General features: G+C 34.5%; 1 protein-coding gene across 2 annotated transcripts in view; it reads right to left on the bottom strand.

The window, feature by feature from the left end:
- Positions 1-24,876, bottom strand: part of ed (hemicentin protein echinoid) — a 143,946-nt gene that overhangs the window by 60,603 nt on the left and 58,467 nt on the right. For both annotated transcript variants that reach the window (XM_089093520.1, XM_089093521.1), the window contains exons 6-7: positions 16,770-16,985; positions 8,974-9,272 (exon numbers count right to left, since the gene is read on the bottom strand). In XM_089093520.1, coding sequence (XP_088949646.1) covers positions 8,974-9,272; positions 16,770-16,985 — 515 coding nt within the window. The remainder of the gene's footprint in view (positions 1-8,973; positions 9,273-16,769; positions 16,986-24,876) is intronic.

Raw genomic sequence — 24,876 nt, 5'->3', positions numbered from 1 at the left:
GTTGGCCAAAAACGGCAATCTGTCATCCTTCATCCGCAGAACATGCCCTAGCATTCTCAACCTTTCTCTCATTATAGCCCTAGAAAGCGGGATTGAACCACACTTTTCGTACGGTCAGTCAGTTGAAATGTGTGAAATACGGTCAGTCAGTCGGGTACCCAAAACAACCCGTAGGCAATTTCCTTGGAAAACATCTAGCACATCTTCCTCCGTTTTTCGGAGTAGTTTTTCAGCGGTTTCTTTAAAACAGAAAGCACATATTATTTTGCATAAATAATAGAAATTTATCCTCACATTAGGGGCACATTCCCTAGTGCTTATTGTAATAAAATTTAGTTATCATGAGATTTCAATAGCATTTCAATAACTCGAACTTTTAAATTTAACTGTCCTAAAGGGCCTATTGCATCCTTCTTTTAGAGTTAATTAAAAATTTTCTTTTTAAATTTTCTTTAAGTTATTATAAGAATTAGACTAATATATTTTATTGCCTATTATTTCACTAAGCACTAAGAAACAAGGCCTAAATGTTATTCTTTGTAATAAACACGTCAATATATTACAGCTCTTCAAATGTCATTCATTTCAAAAGCAAAACAACGCCATCTAGACTGGTACTGAGCTGGCAGGTTTTTAAAATGGAACTGTTTTAACTATTAAGTTACTATATTAGTGTACAGAAGATGACCTGATTAAAGACCTGAAGTTCTGAAATAACTCCTTGTTCTTATCAGCTCCCCCTTTTCTGATTTATTGACACTACTAGCTTTAAAAGAGAGCGGAGCAAACTGCTTGATCTGGACCCCCCCCCCCAAAAAAAAAAAAAAAAATATTACAATTTACAAGACAATTGAGCATATCCAAAGCCAATTTTCCCAATTCCACTTTTTTAGGTTAAAAGTACTTGATGCACTCTTAAATTTATTTTCATAAGGATACAACAGATTAATCACCCTAAGGCCCATAAACTAAAAGTAGGATTTAAGATTTAGAAACATATTTTTTAGGTCAAAACCAGAAGTGTAACTTATTTTGAATATTCTTTTTAAATTATTCCAGATTAATCCAGATACTTGAAGTCACTAACTCCTTAATTGGAGCTAGGAAATTTGTTTATCAACTACAAGTTTCCAAAGTGTAATCTAAAATCAGGGACCCAGCTAGGTTTAGTTTCACCCTCTCTCGTGGTTAACAAAACATTGCACCCCCCCCCCACCTTTAGCTCAATAGCTATTAACTTCTCATACCGTCAGTCTGGTATCAAAAGGTCGTATCTCCATAATTGTAAATTTCCAGAAGAGCTGTTAAAAACCCTCACAACTTTTTATTTCCCTTCTAATAAGTGTAAAACAAAAACATATTGATGTGCATTGATTCTACATATCAATCCGTTTTATGATTATCGGAGGGGAAATAAAAAAGGCTTGAGGTTTTTTGTTTGCACTTCTGAAAATGTATAATTATGGAGATACGTCCTTTTGATATCCGACTGAGGATATATTCCTTACTGGTTCTATAGCTGTGTGTCGGCCTATAAACAAGTATCTCGTTTCCACTAATTTGAAATTTTATCAATTTAGCAGTTTTCCTTTTCCCCAAGAAAGTCTCAGAGGACAATAAACAAACTTGGAGTAACGTTGCGATGATCATTAGTTTTCAATTTATTCCCAAGTTTCCTATTTTCTATTGACTGGTGAGAGGATCTTCCCACTTATAGCCCCCAGCTTTTCATTTTTACATGCATTCAATAGAATTAATCAACTTACCTTTTTATGCTCGGATGAAAAGATTAAAGGGTTTATTGTGACGAAACACAAAAAATATTGTAACTTAGTTTAGCTCAAGCTTTGAAAAAGATTATTGTGTTTGAATTGAGCTATTTAATGGGAAATTGTTTTATAAAAAATTTGTATTTAATATAAGGAACCTAACACAAAATCTTAATATAAAATCCAGCAGATTATAAAATCTTATGCTGGACCTAGATAAAACGAATTGAGTAGCCAGGGTGAAGGTTTGGGGGAATCAAATCCCCCCTCCGCAAAATTTTGTTTTTAAAAATATATGTACTTGTTGATTACATATCAGCAGAAAAATCTATTTGACACCCCTCACCTTCCCAAAAAGAGGGAATGGATCCACAATGAAATGCACTACTGGTGATTCCGTTGCTCTGCACAAAACCTCAAAATACTAAAGAGAAAATGGTCTTAAAAGAGGATTACGATGCAAATAATAAACGAGTTAGGGTTCAAATTGCGGAAACAAATTCTGTGGGAGGGGTTGGGATATCATAGGTGTAAGACATCATTTAAAGGGAGAGGGGAGATAAAGAAATTTTGTAATACATTAAATACTAAAAAGTCTCGTATAAATGTTTTCTTTCACAGGTAGAGGTAATTTAGAGCCCTCTAGCCTACGCTGACGTTCAGTGTGGAGAATTTCCTACGGAGAATTTCTAGAAAAAATAGGAAAATTTATGTTGTTTGTCTATCTAATTAAAAAAAAATGGGTAGCCCAAGACTGAGGTACAACAAATGAAAATATAGAAAGTCAAATGATTTTTAATCTGCTTGAGGATTCTTAGGTCACATCTAGGCAAACCATTTTATATTTTGACCTCTCATTTTACCCGTAGGATATTCGCAAAAAAAAAAGAATATTTCTTTTTAATTGAATTCTTAAAATACCAACCTGAGCCAAAAAGGCATATGTTTTTTATATTTCGAAACTAGAACCCCTAAGCAAATCGACCTTACATTTACTAGAAAATTCATGTCTTAATTTGATTCAAATTTGAATTAATTTGCACAATTATTGGTAAATTACGGCTTGTTATTACAAAATATAATACGCAGGTATAGTCGATTAATTTGCTAATTACCTAAACATTATAGTCAAATATGTAAATTCATACGATCTAAATGTGATCAAGAAAATACTTTCTTAAGCCTTTCACGCGTAAAAGGAAAAAAGAAAAACACATTTAAAAAGAAAAAAATTGAATCTTGTGAGCACAAAAAAGAAAGCTAAAAAGCGTAAGCGAGAAATTAAAGGAGATAATAAAATAACGGCGGTAAAATAAATAAATATTATATATAAATTATACTATAAATAAATAAATATATAAATCATATTATAAATAAAATAAATAAATAGATGCTGACGGTAGGGAAGGGATTCTAGATTGTAATCTGCTTATCCTTCTCAGAAGAACAAAAGAAAAATATCAATGAACAAAGTTGGGTCTAATGTTGTTACATAGAAGTATTTGTACTTTTTGTAGTAGAATATGCACTAGCAATAAACGCCCAGTTTCAGTGTATGGAATAACTGAGTCCTTATTCGCGGCTCAGCAGCGTTATAGTCATTTTAATTTTAACTCAGAAAGGTTGAGTACTTTATTTTCAGTTGTTTCTTTAGTTTAATTATGCATGTTTCCTATTTTTAGATTTAGTTTTTGCTTCTTTTTTTCTCTTCTTGTGTTCCGTAGAACACTTAAAACCGAAAAAAAACTGATGAAAGACATGGAAACAAGAAACTATTTTGGGCCCAAAGTAAGAATCTTTTAGTTATTGAGGGACCCATAACTAATTCGCACTCCACTGGAAACATGTTCCCGAATTTGCGGACCTTTGAATCCATATGAAATATATATATTTTTTATTTGACATGCTACTACTACCAGAAGGGTCTATTCAGGATTTTTGTTCTGGGACAGGGGGGGGGTATTTTTCCCAGAGGAAGGGGAGGTTACAAAAAAAAACATTTACAAATTATAAAAACTTGTCTATATGCATTTTGTTATGTTTTGACGAGTTAGATGAAAATTCCAGGGTGGGGGGGGGGTCAAAACCCCTAGCCCCTTCCCCCTGGATACGGCCTTGAACTACCATGAAAAGTCTAGATACGATTTGGATAAAATAGATGTATCGACTTCCTTTACTTTTCGAAAAACGGTAATGAAAACATTGAATTGGGCAAAAATATGAAAATGGACATTACAAATTAAAGACGAATGGCTCTTAAGACTGTATCTTTTTTTTGCACTTCAAGAACATGTTGTCAAAGGCGGATCTAATGTGACTAAGGCACCAATAATTGACCAAATTGACTAGTTTACTAATAGAAAGAGATAAAAAAGATAAAAAAAACAAATAAGGTTGCCAGAAAAATCTTGGGGGGCGGGGGGCGCGGTCCTCTCCACCCCCCCCCCCCTGGATTCGCCCCTGTCCGTTGTTAACATGACAGAGCTGTTCTTTGTTTGATGCGTAAAGCCCTTCTCCATTGTTTAATAGGCCTGGAAAAAAAAGAAGATTTTCCCTCCCATGTTTGATTTCATTTGATCTATCTTTCCTTTCTCATATCGCGTTTTATCAAATTACAGGGATGGGAATGTTGGTAATAACCTCTCTTTTATAACAGTTTCTGATCAGATTATTCCAGTTGACAGAACAACTATTTTTCCAGTGTCAGGATAGCTCTCTTTACATGGAACTAATAAATCCCACCCGCTGGAAAAAATGCGCAAAAAAATAGAGAGATGAAAGATGTGCTGGATTGTAAGCCTACAAAAATCGACATTTCGTCCGTCAAGGAAAAAATGATCTCCATATTTTGCACGATTTTTAATTAACTAAAAATATTTAGTTTAATTGACAAATAAAAATTCTAGCTGTAGTTACTCAAATTCTGTTTCTGAACTTAATCTGTTCCTGTTTTGAATTATCGAAGCGTCATCTAAAATGGTTGATGCAAACAGAGAGATTCAAACTGACCTTTACATTTTGCAATTTTTTAATTAACTAAAAATGTTTGATTTAATTAACAAAATTAACAAAAAACTGTAGTTACTCAAATCCTGTTTGTGCATTTAATCTGTCGTTTAATTATCGATGTGTGATCCAAGATGGTTCATGCAAACAGAGATACCCAAACTGATCTTTCACATTTTGCAAGTTTTTAATTAACTAAAAAAGTTTGATTTAATTAACAAAATTAACAAAAAAAAACTGTAGTTACTCAAATACTGTTTGTGCATTTAATCTGCTCCAGTTTTTAATTATCGATGTGTGATCCAAGATGGTTGATGCAAACAGAGATACCCAAACCGATCTTTACATTTTGCAAGTTTTTTAATTAACAAAAATGTTCAGTTTAACTAACAAAATTAACAAAAAAATTTAAACTGTAGTTACCCAAATTCTGTCTGTTTTTAATCCATTGAATAATCAAATGTATACGTTAATAAATAATGACTATTCATCATATGTTAATCATGAACACCGCTAGGGACGGGCGGCTTCCCTATTCCCCCTTCGCCGAGAAACAAGAGGATATTAAAAAATATATCAAAAGTGGAAAAATGAGAAATGAACCTATTTCAATGTTGGCAACAACAAAACTTCTGGCGGTACACAGTGCGAGCTTTGACAAAATTCCCTGGTGGCGGTCTAGGTTTCAGTTACATAGAGCAATAGGATACCAGATAAATACATAGATAGGAGTATTTAACTTCCAGAAGATGCTAAAAACCCTACATTTACTGGAATTGTTTGCTAAGAATAGCAATCGATTATAGGGGGGATTATAGTAAATTACATAAAAATAGGATGACATTGCATAAAGGTTAAGTAAATATTTGAATAAACTGTAATATTGCAATGTTCATGTTTAATTTGTAAAAAGTGTAGACTCAACTGTATATTCACAATCACCAAAAGATATACATAACGAAGATGAGACCGATCCTTGAAAAAATTTGAGTTTAGTTGTTAATGCATTAATTTGGCCTGAAGAGTCCACATTTCTCTGGTAGATTCAAATGTTTCCAGCTCAAGTTTGACGGGTCTTAAAAAAAGGTTCCCGGTGGAAATCACTGTCAATTCCCTTATCCTTTTTAAGAATGGTAAAAAAATTAGTTCCTCTTTCAAGGCATTATACATCAATCTGCCCCTTCCATTCAGTCCCAGTTCTAAGATTTAAGATTCCCCTTTCGTAAGATGTGAGATAAATGATATTGAAATTTTGGTTTATGATAGGAATGTGAAGGATGACTTTTCCCACTAGCAACGCGTTAAACTTTTTAAATAATTTGTCTTAGCTGAGACATCTTTCTATAGGTGAAACAATTTTTCTTTCTTTTTTTATCAATTAAAGAAGCAAAATCTTAAAAGTTGAAAGAAAAAGAACACAAAAGGAGCAGTTGTTCATTGGGAAAGAATTTTTCTCTGATATTTCTGCTAAAGTAGATGTTTGTGAAACTTAAAATTTAAAGTATAGAATGCATAGGCAAGTAAGAGGGGATGTGGTCTTAGTAGCCATTCCCCTAACATATCTCGAGAATTTGGTAATTTTCCCCATAATTCTTGCATGAAAGTCAAATATTTAGGTTTATTCAGATTATCTCATCATTATATTACACGTAACACCTTTTGAATTACGTCACCTGGTCTTCCCTGCAATCTCTGTCTTTAGTTATAACTAATTAGGGCTGCATATAACTGCAAAAAGCAGGAGGTGGGAGGTCCTCGTTAGAAAAGAAATACTCCTCCCGTTTCCCCAGGAATACCCTCTTTTGAAGGGGACTTAATGATGAGTTGATTTCGTCTGGCCCTAGAGGGTTGGCTGACAAGGACTATCTTTGGCAATATGTCATCCTTCTTCCGCAAAACGTGTCCGTGCCATCTATACCTTTATTTCATAATAACCCTAGAAAACTATATGGGTCCCCAGTTATGTGAATTTTTGTTCCCATAGATGGCGAAAGGATTTTTGTTCAGCTTCTTATTTTTGTAATAGAAAGAAAAACTATACCTTACACAAAATACTACCACTATTACTAACAATTCACTGCAGCATCAAGCCGCCTGAGGTCAACAAAGCTACGCACGCTTCTCCTCCATCCCAATCTATTCAAAGCCTCTCTCTTTACGCCCCCCCCCCACAAGGAGCTCCCATTTCCCTTAAATGTTTCCATACAAGATCCTCTTACACCCAATCGGGGACGACGTGCATTTCGTTTGGCCCAAGGTAGTTGGGCGAAAAGGACAACCTTTTACAACCCGTCATCCTTCATCCGCAGAACGTGCCCTAGCCACGTCAACTTTTCGCTCCTTATAGCCCTAGAAAGCGGGACTGAACCTTACACAAAAGCAAAGCTAAACGGGTAAAGATAAAATATACTTAGGTCATTAGTCTTTTTGGTTGATTTAAACCTTAATTCTTTTAGAATATGTTTTTTAAGCTTCTTGGGACCAATTAAATATAGATTAGTATATTTTATTTCAGTAGGCTTTATTTCAACTTTCCGATACAGACCAAAAGCAAGAACCTAAAATGACAGTAGAATCAGAAATGCATCTATTTAGAGAAAGAAGAGACGAGGAAGTCCTCATAATTAGACTTAGGAACAGCTGAAGTACCTTAACCTTCTCTCAATTAATTTGAGTTCCATTTGTGTCTCGTAACAATTCCCCATATTCCTACATTAAATAGGAAATAGAGAGTTGAACTTAATTTAATTAGGAACAAATTCAATATTAGCCTCCTTGGAAGGCTCCCTAGGGAAACAATAAGGGACTGTGTATTCTAATTCCCAATTGAGGTTGGCCTTAATTTTTGGAATGAATTCCCTAATGGCGGTGTATTTGCATCCCCCTTTCACTAATGGTCTTTAATATTCAGAGGTAATCTTGAAAACACAAAGGCTCTTTATGAACAATGATGCGAAAGGTAATTTTTGAAGCTTTGATAATAGCTTTTAGTTTGAAAGCAAACATTGAAATACATTAGTAAAACATGACCTAGGAAAGCAGAATATTGCAGTTTAGAATTTGACAATTAAGTTGTCGAATTGACAGTTGAAGAGACAGTTGTCATCGATGAACCGTCATTATAACTGGTTTTTAGCGGGATTGTTAAAGAATCATATCAGTACACAATGGGATAGAGATTGAGTTTCCCAAAATATTAGTAGGAATGACACCTCCTCTCTCCTGGCGTATTAGTGATACGGTGAGAAGAGGAATAGAGGTCATTTGGGCAGGGAAGGGGAATGTGTCCAAATGAGAAAGATACTTTTTTGGTAGGTATACAATCAAAAGTGGGCATACATACTTTAATAACTTTATCATGATTCGAGAAAGAGAAGTGGTGTAAGCCTCCTCCCTCCAAAAAAAAATTTTGCAATCCTCTCACCATTTTTCCCCTCCTTCTCTCTCTCTCTCTCTCTTTCTCTTTTCTCCTTTCATTTCTTTATTTGTGAAATTTTTCCCCACAATTAATAATAGTAAGTATGACGGCACTAGACTCTAAACCGGCGGTGCTGATCTCCGTTTCACGGCCATTCAGCCAGGAAGTGCAATAGGAGGCTGGGGGCCAGCCATCCTGTGCTTTCGCACGCCCTTCCTGCTTATTTTTCCCAGGTTTCTCCAGGTACCCATTTTGAGCTGGGTCGACTCTGTCTGAGCTTACAGAGTCACGCCACTGACCCCTGTCCCAAACCAAATAGCCGGCCACGCCAGTAATCAATAATGCCTACACATTATTTACTTTTATTATAAATAATTTTTTCTATTATAAATAAAGTGGAATGAAATAAATATACAACGAGCAAAAATTTCGATAAAAATGAGGACAATGTTTCGTTATCTTAATTAAAAGATTTACTCATTATCATGTGTTATATATATATATATATATATATATATATATATATATATATATATATATATATATATATATATATATATCACATAATTCATTATATATCGTTCACACATATTTTCAAATTTTTACGTTCCCAATTACTTTTGTAGCATTATTATTTTGAATTGCTGTTAGTGTCATAGCTTCATAATTCCATTACTTTTACTTTTAATCCCTAACCTCGTTCACTTTGCGATATAATTATTCCTTCTTTCTACGAACTAATAATAAATCCGAATAAATGGAAACCATTTGAAAACTTACTCGAAATATATACTCATGTAACTGCTCCAATCCGGTTACATTACATGGATTCATGTCTTGACAATCAACTTCCCGTGGAGCAGAGCCATCTTCTTGTAAAATAACAACGGAATAAACAGTATTATCATAACCCCCATTAAATCCGCTGTTCCACTGCAAGACAACATGATTATGACCAGTGTATAGAGGATGGACATTGGTGGGTTGGCTAGGGGGTCCTTTAGGTTGAAGGCGAATTACAGTTTTTTGCTCCCCTTTTCTGTTCAAAGCTTTACATCGGTAGTCACCGTAATCAGACTCTGAAAAAGATATACAAGTTTAACGTGGCTCTCAATCTAGAATATCTTATGCAGTGGCGGATCCAGAATTTTTTTTTTGGGGGGGGGGGGGGAGGGGGGCAAAATAGATTTATCCGATAAACTTGCTTTAGGAGCAAGTTTAATTAACGCAAACTTGCGTTAATTAAGTAAATTACACTTCTTTAGACTATGTCAGGGGGGAACGCGCCCCCTCGCCCCTCCCCTGGATCCGCCACTGATCTTATGCCTATCAAATATATGAGGATCTTCCAAAAAGTAAAGGATTCTTAAAGAGAACAATTTTAAATAGATAGGAAATGGTCAAGATTCTGGAATCGAACTTGTCGTTATTGAATTTAGAAGTCGATATTAAAGTAACCAAGATAAGTCGGTAAAAGGATAGACAGCTAAATAGCTTGAGGGAAACATAGAGGCTTCAAAATGTATATTAGATCGATTTGAAGTGAAGCAAGGATGCTATAATTTTTCCTAGCCCTTTCTGTCATTCTCTCGTAAAATATGTTGATAGCTTCATCCAGGGGCGTCATTTGGGAGGGGCAAGAGGGGCAGTTGCCCCCCAGTATTATGGAGAAAAAATTATTATATAGCCCATGCTACTTTGCGATTCCGAAAGTAGACCCCTCTTGCCCACCCCTTACCCCCCCCCCCCCCACATGGAAAATGTTGTAGATTCGCCCCTGGCTTCAGCAAAGAGCCATATGCCACCAACTCGCAAAATTTTCGAGGGTTGAACATCCTAAGCTACATAGCTACATAAGCTACAATGACAAGCAACGCTTTTCGTGAGCAAAAGCGGCTCGTGTCAAGCAGAGGGTATATGCTACTGTTAGAAGCTTTGTTGAGAAACATTTCAGCAGTATTGTATCTGGGTACTCACCGCGAACTAACGGTTATAACAACAAAATTCTTACTTTATAATTATTAGCAAAACTTTAATTAACATTTTTTATAAGTAATTCCAGTATAATTCAAGCTTTTTTAGTTTTTTTTTTGCTTGCAGTTAGTTTAATTACTGTTTTCTTACTAAAGTTAGGAAACGCACAGAAAAAACAACAAACAAAGCAAAAACAACATAATATAAAAAAAAACTACAGGAACCTCCACCAGGAAACGATTACTGTCTGTATATGTTGTAAGTGTTGTAAATTAGTGTGGTAAAGTATGTATTTAGTGTAAGAGCGTAAATAAAAAATTAACTAGTATGTTTCTTGTAAAAAAAAAAACAAACAAGAAAACGAAGCAACTATTTAAATTAATTTAATAAAACCATAGATAAATTCGGATTAGCTGGAGGAACCTATAATAACGTTTAAATAAAGATTTGCTGATACTAACAAGTCTGTTGCTACAGTAGTTAGCTCAAAAAGGGAACGCAAATTGATGTTACCAAACTGCTGGAAAAACAGACCCCGCGGCTTCACTCTAACCCATTTCCCTTTATTATACTCATTATTTTCAGTATAATAAAGAAGAACAGCAGTATTGTGCTATATTTTAATATATGTAATATACTACAATTCTTCACGCTATCACAGTGTGGCAATGATATACAAAGCCACAATGCTATACGCTATTATACTAAAACAAACGACTTTATTGCTCCTTTCATGTAGCAATAAAACAATAAATACCATCCTTCTTTCATACTCCCCTCCCCCTTCTGCACATTAATCTGAAGGATCTGTCAATGAAAATTAGAAGATTCAATCCTAGAAATACATTTCTTTCAGGCTTCAACATATATTTTCCGAAGCGATACAATTTTTCTTCTAAAACTGGCTGGGATTTGAATTGAATTTTAGTACCGAGCATAATGAATTGCAAAAATTCTAACTGAAAAAAATAAAATAAAATCTTCAACCGTTACAAGTCGAAGGATTAATATTAATTGTTAAGTTAGAATAGAATTTATTTATGAAAAAACCCTATAGCTTCTGAAATATATTTAGTAAGCAAAACCAAGTCACTATTAAAAACATACTATAAAATATAACCAGTTTTACAGTTCGCTTGAAATATCTCTACCCCCTTTAATATCATCCTATCCCAATTAGTTTATATTTATTCTCTCTTTTCAATCTATCCAAATAAAGAGCCCTGGAAAGTGTTAAGAAGAATGTACTTCCTGTCCTCGGGAGACTCCTAAGCTTTAGGAAATTCCAGAGACCACAGACATAAAACATAAAGTCAGCCATCACTACCAGGATACATGACCTGGCTGTGATTTTATGTAGTGGAATAAAAAGCCCCTTTTGTTTATTGGCACAATGATTGAAAATCGGAAGAAGATTTTAATAAATTGTCTAAGGCAAGATGGATTGGAATAACTGGAAGAAAAGAAAATTAATTGTATTTGTATTCCATTTGCTATGATATTAAGCCAGAAAGCAAAATAGCAAAAAGCTAAATTTTATTTCCAGAAACTATTCCAGTCTCATTTCCAAACAAGATAAAATATTATATTCCTGTTAATAAACAAAATGGAGCCTGAAGCGTTTTTTTTTTTTTTTTTGCAGAACCTGCCAGAACTAGCAATTTAGAAGGCAGCAAGATAGAAATTAAACAGAAGCTGCACCTAAGACGTAGTAAAAGACCAAAACAAACTTAGATCAGCAATTGCGGAACAAGTTTTTCATTCCCACACCGTAGTATCTTATAATGAATCTAAAAGATCAGTTACTCTTTGTATGTGTCAAGGACGTATCAAGGATTTTTGTTCGAGTGGGGAAGGGTCCAAAAACGCATCAAATCATTATTGATATGCATTTTCGTTACGTTTTTAAGATTCAAATAAAAATCTAAACGGGGGAGGGGGTTCAAAGCCGGTAACTCTCTTCCATGAATACGGCCTTGAAAGGGACAGAGGTAGCTTAAGTCTTAAATTTTGTTGCGAACCATTCCTCTCAAAAGTAACTACTGAACATTTAGTTTGTTTTGTTTTAATTATTTTTACTTTTCTAGTTTATAGCTTCTCATCTCGTTTTTATTTCAATTATTTGATTTTTTGCTGCTTATTTTATGCTCCTTTGCTGCTTATTGGTTTTCATCCACACCGAAGATGATTTGATTTGACACAGGGGAAATATTTACCTTGGTTAACCAAACGCTTAGATTTTCATCACCATAATATCTTTAGTTTTATAATAGATTCGAAACGGCAATTGCTTTCTATATGTGACAGAGACGACTCAAGTTGAATGTTTTGTTGGTAACTGGACTTTTTTGGGAGTAACTTTTGTATATTTGGTTTGTTTTATTTTAGATCCTAGCGACTTTTACCTTTCTGGTTTTGATTCTCTTCTTGTTTTTGTTCCGCTTGTTTGGTTTCTTACTGTATCCGTTTCTAAGTTTTCATCCGCACAAAACTGCTACTACTACTAAAAGCTCACCGCAGTACCAAGCCGTCTGAGGCCAACACAGCTATGCACGCTCATCCTCCATCCCATTCTAATCAAAGCCTCCCTCTTTACACCCTCCCAGGAAGTTCCCATTTCCTCAAATCTTTCCTTACGACATCCTCCTAGCCCAACCGAGGACGACCTGCTTATAGCCCTAGACGATTGGCCAAAACGGACAATCTTTAGCAATACGCTATCCTTCATCCGTAGAATGTGTCGTTGTCATCTCCATCCACGCAAAAGAAGCCTTATATTCGTGTTTTTTTTTTACACTAGCCAGATTACATTTTATATATATATATATATATATATATATATATATATATATATATATCCTCCTGACTACCGGCATAGATATAGGTATTGAAGACGCGTGATTTTTACACCACATGTGTTAAAAAAATCGCTGATTTCAAAAATGACCTTAAAAATTTTTTCACTCCCCTCCCCTCTCCAAAATCTGTTGTCCACCCCCGTGGACGTCGGTTCCCAACGGAGTAAATCAGAGAGATAAGTCGACTATATAACACTTTTATTTTCATCGAGAAAAAGAAACAGGACATTTATTGTCAATGGTTGTTTACTGGTGAAATCAAGAAAAGCAGTTTCTGTCACCGACAAGACATAGAAACACTTTGCATTCAACACACCACTACCTTGTCTTCATTGAGCAACCAGGAAGGCGGCACCTTTTCGCGTCCTTTAGCTAGTGGTATTCGGGTAAGTGAATGGCTCCTCTAACCTCCTCAGGCGGCAATGGTCGGCGCTTTTTGAAATCACCAGCCGACGCTACTTCACAATCGTCATTTTCCTCGACATACTGCTCCGGTTTCGGCCGACAGAGAAGGTGCTCTGCAACGTGAAAACGATATAAGATGAGCTTGTTCAAGCTTGGCCTGCTATTTTCTTCATGAGCCTGCATCTCGATGAAAGCTTTTGAGCATGCAGCATCAATGAAATGATGAAGGAACCTTACGGTCCATTTTCTAGTTTTGTAAGCGAATCGGCAATAAGTGACCATACGGTCAGCCATGTCCATTCCACCCATGTACTTGTTGTAGTCAGCTATTGACCTTGGGCAAGAGATTATTATCCGCTTCCCCTGATTTTTGTCCCATCTTTCCACTATTGTCTCTGCTTCTATTGCCTTACTATTCGAGCCTAGTGTCACAATTCTCGTATCAAATCAGTCCGTGATGGCTAGCTTGCGATCTTCTCGCACAAATGCAACGCTCGACCCCTCCCTTTCTTCTTCATTTCTTTCTCTGGCTTCAGAGGTACGGTACGGTCTCCCTTCCAAATCTATTTCGCATGATTGTGCCAGTTGCATTTATCTGCATTTCCCACAGAAGGTCGAGTAGTTTTGTTGAGTTGAAAAATCGATCAAAGTAGAGGCTATATCCGGGTGGGAGAGTTTGAGATAGCCTGAGTATGATTCTAGCTGCAAGGCCATGGCATCACATACTTTCAGGAAGCGTAGTGGCACCCTGATAAATCTTGAAGTCAAGTATGAGGCCCTTCGGATTAGCCAAGACAAAGTTTTTGAGGCCGACGGGATTTGGCTTATTGGGTACATACTGCCTCAACGACGTTTTGCCATAAAATGGGATCATCTGCTTATCAATTGAACAATTTTTTCCCTCGGGAAAGAAAGGCAAACGTTATGGAGACGGTCGACAATTGACTGAACTCTTCACAATCGGTTGTTCTTCTTAATATCTTCAGAAATTTCCTCATCAATAAAAAATTTTAGATTGCTTTTTAGAGTGAATAAACGATTTTTTCCAGTTTTTTCTGCTATCTGGTTTACACGGTACTGCACCTTCCAATACATTTCAATTTGAGGATATTTGAGATTTCCCATCAATACTAAAACTCCAAAAAATTTCTTAAATTCATCACCTGTGACATTTAGGCTCTTGTGGAATTTGTTTTGATAGGTGTAGTTTGTGGCATATGCCGTCTCATCAAAAAAAGGCTGGGGGAAGTACTGTGTGAAAAACTCTTCTGGTTTCCAAACAGAATGGTCAGTAAAGATAACTTCATCTTTTACTGGACCCAAGTGAATCTCAAACTTGTGCTTTCCCTCCATTTCATCAAATTCGGCCGTTTCATAGGTTGCTGCGATATCCGAGCCCGCTCGGCTAGAGGTATATCATCTCCAAAATCAGACTCAAGTTCAGATAATTCCTCATCGATAATACTTTCATCGCCTGGAAGGAAGGCACTGTTCGGATCTTCATCGTCACTTGTATCTTCAAGTTCTATATCATGAGACTCACAGAGGTCATCATCACTTTCATCTTCAGAAAGGTCCTCAAAATCACTAGCGTCGATGATTGCCAGGGCATCAGACACGGTAACTACAAGAGAAAACATGGTTTTCAACTTTTGAAGGTGACCATAAGTGAAAGTTAAGAAAAGACATTAAAATAGGAAGTTCTTCTGTTCTGAGAGATAAGAGATAAGAGATATTTATTTCAAAAAAATCGCTATCACAAGCCCACAAAGGGCCGAATTCGGAGTTTGGAGTCAACAACAAATAAATGGTTACCCTGTAAATGCAAAGAACAACAACGAAATAGAGAAAACCATAATGAACATCATTTAAAAGTCAATAATTAAAACTTTAAAAAGTCAATAAAAAAATTAAAAAAAACAAAAATTTGTCAAACTAAACTTAGAGCGAGACATAAATTCATTAAAAACTGGTCAGACTAAACTTATCACAAAACATAAATCCATTTAAATTAAAATGGATACTAATAAAGTGTCAGCAATTAACCTCAAGTAAAACAAGACCAGACAAAAAGACAAAACCCCCGCCACAAGAAAGGGGGGGGCGAGCACAATTGACCAATACACAGGGCCTAACCCAACGCTACAAAAAAAAAAAAGTGGGCCCAAAATACAATCGTGTGACCGTTTATTAATTTTCTCTGGACTTAAGGGGAGAATAGTTATTTCGTATCTGAAATTAACGCCGCGAATGGGGGAAAAAGCAGGGATGGGCTCAGAAACAGCTCGAGGCGGCTGGATTCTGGATGTGGAGTGACGTTTGGGGAAAATACTTGCCGTCCGAGGGTTTTTTATGGCATTTTTTGCAAAACGGAGGCACAACGAAACTCTCCTTTGCTCCAGGGTTTTCAGACTAGCTTTTTTTAGGAGCAGAGAGTAAGGCACCTTGCCTTCTTTGAAAATTATTCGCAAGGCCCTTTTTTGAATTGATTCGATTTTTTCCGATTCTTCGCGACTCTTATCTTTCTTCCGATTCTTTGCGACTTCCGATTCTTCCGATTCTGTCGACTCTTATCTTTCTAACTTCAAAATGCTTGATTGAGAACCGATGTCCACGGGGGTGGAAATTGAACTTTAGTCGCACACCAATAGATGATGTAATGGATATAGGTGAAAAAATCCCTCCCAAAATGAAGTTTTAACTCTTCTAAGGAAGCTTATTTTTTCCAGGCTCCACCTTTCATTCCAAGACCAATTAGGAATTTTCTTACCTCTTGTCCTCCTGCTCTTCTTCGATTTTGAACTTTCCTCCATTTCTTTAGTGCAAAAACCACTCTTCCACTACCAATAACAAGCTGAAAAAAATCACAGATGGCAAGCCAGGTACGCTGGTTCCAACTGTAGTGCGTAGATGACGTTCCAACCAATAACTATCGCGCTAAAAAAAATTAACTGTATGTCCACACAGAGGGACAAGGGTCGTCAGGAGGATATATATATATATATATATATATATATATATATATATATATATATATTTATATGTATATATATATATATATATATATATATATATATATATATATATATATATATATATATATATATATATATATATATATATATATATATATATATATATATATATATATATATATATCTTCGAATTTTTCACAATCCGTTGAAAATAGGCGGTCCCTGAAATATTTGATTTCGTTTTTGCATATATTTTTTTCATTATTGGATTGAAGTATTATCCCACTTTTCCATTTTGTTTCGATATTTAATATAGAAATGCACCGTCGCCATTTGAAGCTTTCCTATAGATATTATTATTCACCTCTGACATCTATGATTCTCAATACGCCCAAATATGTGTCGTCCTTGAGCATGGTAACGTTAATATCGTGGCGTTTGCCGTCAGCGCTGATAACAGAATTGCCCGTCTGCCATTCCACTGTAGGCTGAGGAAAGGCTTTCATTCTGCACATTAGGATAGCGTCTTCGCCAATATCAAATGCAACAACATTCTTTTCTGAAAGGGCAATTGGTGAATCTGAAAATAAAAGATATTTATCGGACTATCATCAAACATTATCGAATGATTAATAGTATCGGCATTTAATGTATCGTATCATTCATATCTAACAGAAAAATTACCGGAATGAGGGGTCTGATATTGCCAAAAACAATGCTTTTAGACCGCATATATTCACAAAAAAAAATCCGGAGGGTTTGCTGCAGATATACTCTGGGAGGCAGACGGAAATTTCTCCCTATCTGCACTGGAGTATAGGCAAGTAGACTATATAGTTTCTTGCCGGGTCTAGGCTCTTTAGCCCCTAAAAAATGTTTCAATAGGATATATTTAGCCTGCGAAATCTAGTCTTTCAGAAATTTTCCAGGAAGATTATTTGGAGAGTGTGCAATGCATCCAGAAGGATATTTTTAGTTTTAAATCGTTGAAGCTTTCCCAAGTAAGTTACACCCTGAGGAGATGTCTCTTAGCTCCCTATGCAGAAACATTAATTAAACCCCGTCCTATGAGGCTTTTGGTTATTTTACTTTACTTATTTTGGTTCTTCAAATTGCATACACTAAAACGCTTTGTAAAGATCTATCTTGTAGACAACATTATTAATTTAGTATTAATCAGTAGAGCGGAATTGATACTCCATTCCCCCAAATTTTCAGAATATTGGCACATATTCACCGCAACTTTTCTACGGGGGATGGGGAAGCCAGTTGTAAAATATGCAATGGGTCAGTCGTAAAATCTACAATTTGCAACCACAGCCTAGCCTTGATGAGTCATCCCACCCTTGAAAAAAGTGTAGACATAGTTTCTTTTCTTCTTTAATAATAATTCGACAATCGAAAAGAAGTCAGGGCAAAGATAACGTAATTCCCAAACAGTATTTAAGTTCCCTGTTTAACACAATTAAGTAACTTGTTAGATTATTTGCAAAACGTGCAACTGCTTTCTTTCCACCACATAGAGGAATAGTAATGATATTAAACAACTGTTTCCATGTTCACAAAAACATACAAAACTAACTCTCCAGAAGAGTTGTTTATTTTCAATTCACGACAATTAAGTACGTTGCTGGAATGTTAAAACTAGGGTCTGTTAATGCAGTTTGTTCCACTTGTACCTGATATATTGATTGGTTCACGTTAACTTACGCAATGGCTCTACTTTGTCATCACATAGGTGCCAGAACAATTTTGTTTCTAATAAAAGGTGTGCAAAATTATCACAAGACAAAGAACAAAAAACAAAAAAGGGGGTTGCCAAAATTACACCCCAAAGAGTATGGGAGAGCGATAGGATAAGTCGAATTTTTCTTTAGGAAGAAACAACAATACTATCTTTAGTGAGCCATTGTCAATTAAAACCCTTACACCCCACTACCTATTTTATAGTGAATTCCTTTTGGTTGCAAAAATTACACCCCAAAGAGTATGGGAGAGTGATAGGATAAGTCGAATTTTTCTTTAGGAAGAAACAACAATACTATCTTTAGTGAGCCATTGTCAATTAAAACCCTTACAACCCACTGCCTATTTTATTGATTGCTAAGACCAGAACTAAACATTGGGTTTACTTATCAACAAATACGCACGGGTACAATGTTGTATTTTTTATTTTTATTTTTTTATGCTTAAAATAAAATTTTCAAGACGAAGTGGATAAAGGAGGAGCATCAATTCCTTTAACTTCAAAAAGAAGCCAAATTTATGCGTTAGTGCACTGAGCAACATTACTGAACAGTAAAAGTCGTTCCAGCTATTACTGGAATATAAAGGACTCCCAAGTCATTCGTGATATATAATCCATGTAATATCCCTAATACCTTCAAGTACTAAAATCTCCATAAAAGTTTTTAATATACGCATTTCTAAGAAGTTGTCCTTTTATTGTTGTTTTTTTCGCATCCATAACTTTATTTGAATTTATTTAAGCGTTAATTTCAATTGGAGACAGCTATTTAAGGAGCAATTGGTGTTGTGATTAGAAAATGTATTTTTATTTTTACAGCTTTCTCCGTGGGTCTACAATTCTTCAGTCATGACTGCAAAACGAAACAAGCCTTCTACTGTCTTATACTATCAATTTCTATTATTTGTTAATTTTATATATCATTCCAAACATTGACTCCATAAAGATATACGTATAATGATATCTGCAAGTCTTTTGAAAAAAAGTGCAAACAATGGCTGTCATTGTGTTTTCATTTTTCTTGGAGATTGGGCACCATCATTCCAAATTTTATTTAGAACTTAATATTCAGAAGGTGTATCTTTTCCATACTTTGGTCCTTTTCGAACTTCCCGCGTTGGGACTCGGTGACCTAACGAACATTTGGTTCTAGCCATTCATTCCCCCCCCCCCCCCCCCGATTGGTAGTTGGCAGATGCTTTTTGTCTGGATTATCGGATATGGACATTAAGTAAGTCCATTTTTGGGCTAAAGTTTACACTTCAGCCAATATAAGACATTGCCAACCCTTTTTTCCTCCCCTAGCATATATCACATATTCTTTTTTATATTATTCTTTTACTTTTCCTCAGTGGAATTTCAAAACAGGAATATACCTACACAATTTAAAAAAAGCAAACAATTCGTTACAACAGTACCTATGGGAACACCAACAGATTCCCAGAGCATGAACTCAAAAACAAAATTTTGAAAATTATATATACAGTTGAAAGATTTTCCAGACACGACAGCTTGAATTATGATACGTAAAAAATACGGTACACATGAAAACATTGCATGTCAAAGCAGGATGTATGTAATTTGTTCTGAGTTGTAAAGGGACTGGTTTTTGGCTGCCATAAAAGACAAAAAGGTCAGAGTATCTGACGGCGATGTCGTGATCTGAATATTAGGACCCGCAGATAACTTAAACTAATGAAACTAAACGGACTTCTAAAATTGGAAAACAGAACTCACAACCATGAATATACATAGCATTATCAGCGGCGAATCTCCAGCATTTTTATTGGGGGAGGGGGGCAAGAGGGGTCCATATCTAGATAGTCAAAGGGCATTGGATGTATAATATTTTTTCTACACATTATTGGGGGGGATTCTATATATATATATATATATATATATATATATATATATATATATATATATATATATATATATATATATATATATATATATATATATATATATATATATATATATATATATATATATATATATATATATAGAATCTAGTAGATTATACACCAGGTGTCTTTTTTAAAAAATAACAAACATTTTGAAGAAACGGATCCTATGAATTAAGAAAAAACTGTTAATTAAAATTTTAATCTTATTTTATTTTTAGACTTTTCTTTTGTGTTCGGTAAGCTCATTTACATGTCCATCTATTTCATTATTTTATACAGTACCCATAAAAACATAATTACAAGTTTAAAAATGAGAAACTTCATTATCCAAGAAACTTGCAAGCGACGGACACGCATTAATTTTGACACTTTTCTTTAAGCAATATTTCACTTGATAAAGCGACGAAACGCAGTAGCCTGAAAACATGGGCCATAAATAACCACAATATCTCTCTAAAGAAGACATGGTCATTTTTTATCAACGGTAATTTCAATATTTTACATGAAGAATGTTGTAGATTAATCAACTCTTATGTTTAAACTCTCATAAATTGTAGTTAAGAAAGCTTGCTTCATTATTTTTTAAACGTCTTCAAAATATTTATTGTTTGAAAAAGGTTCCGAACGAAGATACAAATAAATTTTAACCTGACAAAATCACAACACAACCGTCAAAAAGAAGGAAAATAGGGTTGAGAAACAGCAGCTCGATTAGATCAGCTGTTATACTCCAAAAAGACAACTCACATTTTTACGAAATTGAAATTCATACCCACGCCTTCTAAAATTAGTGTACTGGGTCCTTCACAGCCTTGCTTCTGAGGAACCATTCGTTTCCTCTTTTCTGCTTGTTTCGTTTGTGGCATATTTAGTATAAAATAAATGATGATGATGATGAATTACATCACTTTATTTTGTGTGGTTTTATTTAGCCTTGGATATTTACGGAGGGTTTATTTTTCCCAATGCGTTATGAATTCTAGTTGTCTTTTGCAGAGATACTTAGAAAAGAAGCTTTAGATACCAAAACTGATTCAAACCATATTCAAGGCTTAAAGATTCTGAAGGTGCCATAGACACGAAAATGAAAACATATTTAGCCCTCTAGATCTATCCTAGGCCTATTCATGCCTGAAAACCCGAGTGTCCAGCGAATTTCCATTAAGTTGCAATAAGCTACATTTAGTTAGAATGTCTGCGAAATTTATTATGAGCAATGTTGCCAACGAAAAATAATTGAAAACCCATGAAACGGCAAAGAATTAGCGGAAACTAATTCCTATAAATCTGACAATACTCTTCATTTGTGAAAATTCAAATCTACAAAATCTGTTGATTGCTATATTAGTGAAAATCTAAATAGAATATAAGCTCATCAAGTTCCGAAAGTGACTATTCTGATTTGCCAGAAAATTTACTTGATAGTGACCAAGTGCTAAATGGTATTTAATATACCTTTTCATGTTACACGTTCCAGCCCCTTGTTATACCCCATGTAGGTTCCCTATGATAATAACACGATTCCTGAGAAGCCTATACGTTCATCTTAAGGTTCACCATCATGGTAAGCAAATGAATAAATAATACTTCATTTTATGTAAATTAGGCAAAGCCTATAGAAATGCAAGTAGACTTAAGACATATTTGGTTGTGTAACTTACCACTTGACCAATTTAAAGAATTAGTATTCATTTTCACTGTCCTTGTTGCTTTAAGGGATTCTTGTTCATAAATTAGCTCCTTATTAAAAATCAAACTCCATTAAATTAGCATGTAAAAAAAGAGTTAAGTTAAAGGAGGAGTAAAAATAGCACCTTTATTAAAATTAAAGTTATCATCAGTTTAAAATTCATATGTCACCACTTAACGCCCTTTTAATTATTACAGACAAAATGGGAGATGGTAGAATGTTTTTTGACATAAACTTGTCCTAATAAAATACTTTTTCTTCTAGAAGTTTCACAGACATCGCTAATCAATAAAACATAGTCAACAGGACCGTATCAAGGATTTTGATGGAGATGTCGAGCTTTTTTCATAATTTACCTCTCCCCCCGAGGGGGGGGGAGGGGTAAATTATGAAAAAAGCTATTCACGCCTGTTCTAGCCACAAAATGACCATAAAATGTGCCAATTCGTGTTATCCAACTTGTGAGTTTTAGGGAATTTTAATTAGAGATAGCGCATGGACAGAAATGTTGAATAAGGATGGATAGAAAAGAAAGGGTGGATCTACAGCAAAGTCTTAGGGGGGGCGTGTCACAAGAGTGCCAATAAGCAAAATCTGGGGGGGGCAATGTGGCAAGTGCGCCAATAATTGACCAAATTGACATATTTATTTTAAAAAAGTATGAAAAACAAAACAAAAAACAATAAGGAATGAGAGCACCATAAAAAATCTTTGGGGTGGTCCGAGATTCCCCTCCCACCGGATCGACCAGTGTAGAAAATTAGAGTACACAGTAGAATTATCCTTAGGCTTTCATCGGTGCAATTGCAGCAATTCAAAGAAGTTATGTTACCCATATTTTGGGAGAACAATATTTATACCCCACAACGCTAAAATTAGCATGTTGGAACCATTGGTCCAATCCTTTTCCCCATTATTTTTTGGGGTTCTGAAGATACTTTAACAGTCTTCAAAGCTTACCTTCTTTTTCAAAATTACTTTTTTAGCTTCCAAAAGATATTTAGCAATGGAAACTTTTGGTACCAAAATTTTTGGCCCTATTTTGGTGGCGCCAAAAATTGTTCGTAAGACAAGTAAATGCTCGTTATTGAAAGTCCAAACACATAAAAGTTATCTTTTAATTTTTCCGCTATTCTGTAAAATTTATTAGACTATATAATAAATAAATTATAACAATATAGTTTATAATAATAAAAATTAAATATAATTTAATAAATAATTTAAATAATAATTTAATAATTTGATAATTATATAATAATCTATGTATTTTAAATTAATAATAATTTATAATAATTTAAAATAATAACTAAACTTATTAATTTATTAAATATATATCCAAACAAACATCTGTTGAATTCCTAAGGTAGAGCTGCACTAAGATATTATCAGCAAAATAAATTTGATTTGCAGAATTAGCCTATTTGTCAAGTGAGCGACTCAGGTTGAAAAGTTTTCACTTTGAAACTTAGACGCAAAACCCGTTCTTCCAAAAGAATATGAAAAGTGCGGCACAAACTTAGGACAGTAATTTCCCATATTTATTAAAGAAGCCTATTAACACAAAGATGAAGATCATTTATTTTATTTGAAATTTATTTTATTTGAAATTCAGACAAAAATATTGTGGTAGTACTAGCTTTAATAAGTGACAATAGCCTATCAGCCCAAGGACGTCTCAACACCTATTATCTACAATAATGAAGAATATAATACTTGCAGCGAAATCGCATGAATTAAAGAAGACTTTTTATTAGAAAAAAAAAGATCAAGACAATGAAAGGTTTCCATGGAGAGTCTGAATAGGCAGCAATTTTCAACTTCAAGACTTTGATTGCTTCTTTGGAAAAGTTAATGGTGAAAATCAGGGGTTTCACTAATTAAAGACTTTTTCTCTTTTAGAAAGCAAGCTCACTCATGCATAAGTGATTTGAAAGCTTATTGGAGAGAAGATAACTTTTAATCCTTTTTTCAACTGTAATGCTATAAGTTATTTAAAGGGAATTGTTGTCAGGACAAAATAGGAAAGGTTTTGAAAATGAATTGTGTTAAGAAAATTGTATTAGGGTGCGCTATGATGTATGAATATTTTTATTATGTTTCTCATTGCTTACGACAAAGAACTTTTTTAAACTAACTAAATTCAACAATTATTACGCTAAGTTTATGGAGGCTATTCTTAATTTCATTCGAAAAAAATATATATACTTCCTTTTTAAGTCTAAGCCATTGTACTCAGAAAAAACAAAAAGATTTAAACAGTTACTTACGCAGGGAATGTGGTGGAACTTCAATCTCCCCCTTCAGGTTTTAACTATTTTTCATTGAACTTATAAATTTCTTATAGCTCACTCATTACCCCCTCCTCTGAAATATAACACCCCTCCTAATAAACATTCTTTCATACATAGCTAGGTTGAAAATAGTCAATATTTACAAAATGAAATATTAGGCATAATAAGATGAAAATTCACTTTTATACTCAATTATTTAATAATGCAAATGAATAAAACAACAAAGACAAACCTAATTTTAAAAAATGTGTGATTTTAATGATAGTGAAAAATCAATATTGAAAAATCATGATAGTGAAAAATCAATGAAAGTGTAATTGTGTTTTCACTATAGATGAGTGTTAAAATTTATATTAAAAGGCTCTTGACCTCAACTCATTCGAAAATCAACTAAGTCTAATAAATGGATAACGAAAAAGAACGGCACAACTCCTCATTCAAACAATATCTCCATAAAACACATAAAAAGCCAGCCTGTTAACCTGTCTAGTGAGGAGTTCAGAATGACATTTTATTGATTTTATTTTTGATGATTAAGGATGACTCTTTACCAAAGCGTTATTTTGTTCACTATAGCTGTGTTTTCCAATGCATCCAAAGAGTATGGGTAACTTCTAAAAGCGGGAAGTGGCGACAAAAAACCGACAAAAACTATCAACGTCATCTAGCATTTGGCAATATTTGGCTTTTTTCCAGTGTAATAATAAGACTAATTAGTTTGAACAGTGCAGTTGGTAAGATTAGGATAGTAATAAGTGTCTCATCTCAGTTCCTGACAAAAGAAAAACGATTACAAAGCTTGAAAAAATGACATGTGTCTACAACCGCTAGATGGC

Source organism: Artemia sp. Qi Xiang Cuo, chromosome 8, assembly GCF_049724085.1.
Source record: "Artemia sp. Qi Xiang Cuo chromosome 8, ASM4972408v1, whole genome shotgun sequence".
Classification (NCBI taxonomy): domain Eukaryota; kingdom Metazoa; phylum Arthropoda; class Branchiopoda; order Anostraca; family Artemiidae; genus Artemia; species Artemia sp. Qi Xiang Cuo.
The sequence above is the reverse complement of the archived record's forward strand: the minus strand, read 5'-3'. Positions and strand labels throughout refer to the sequence as shown.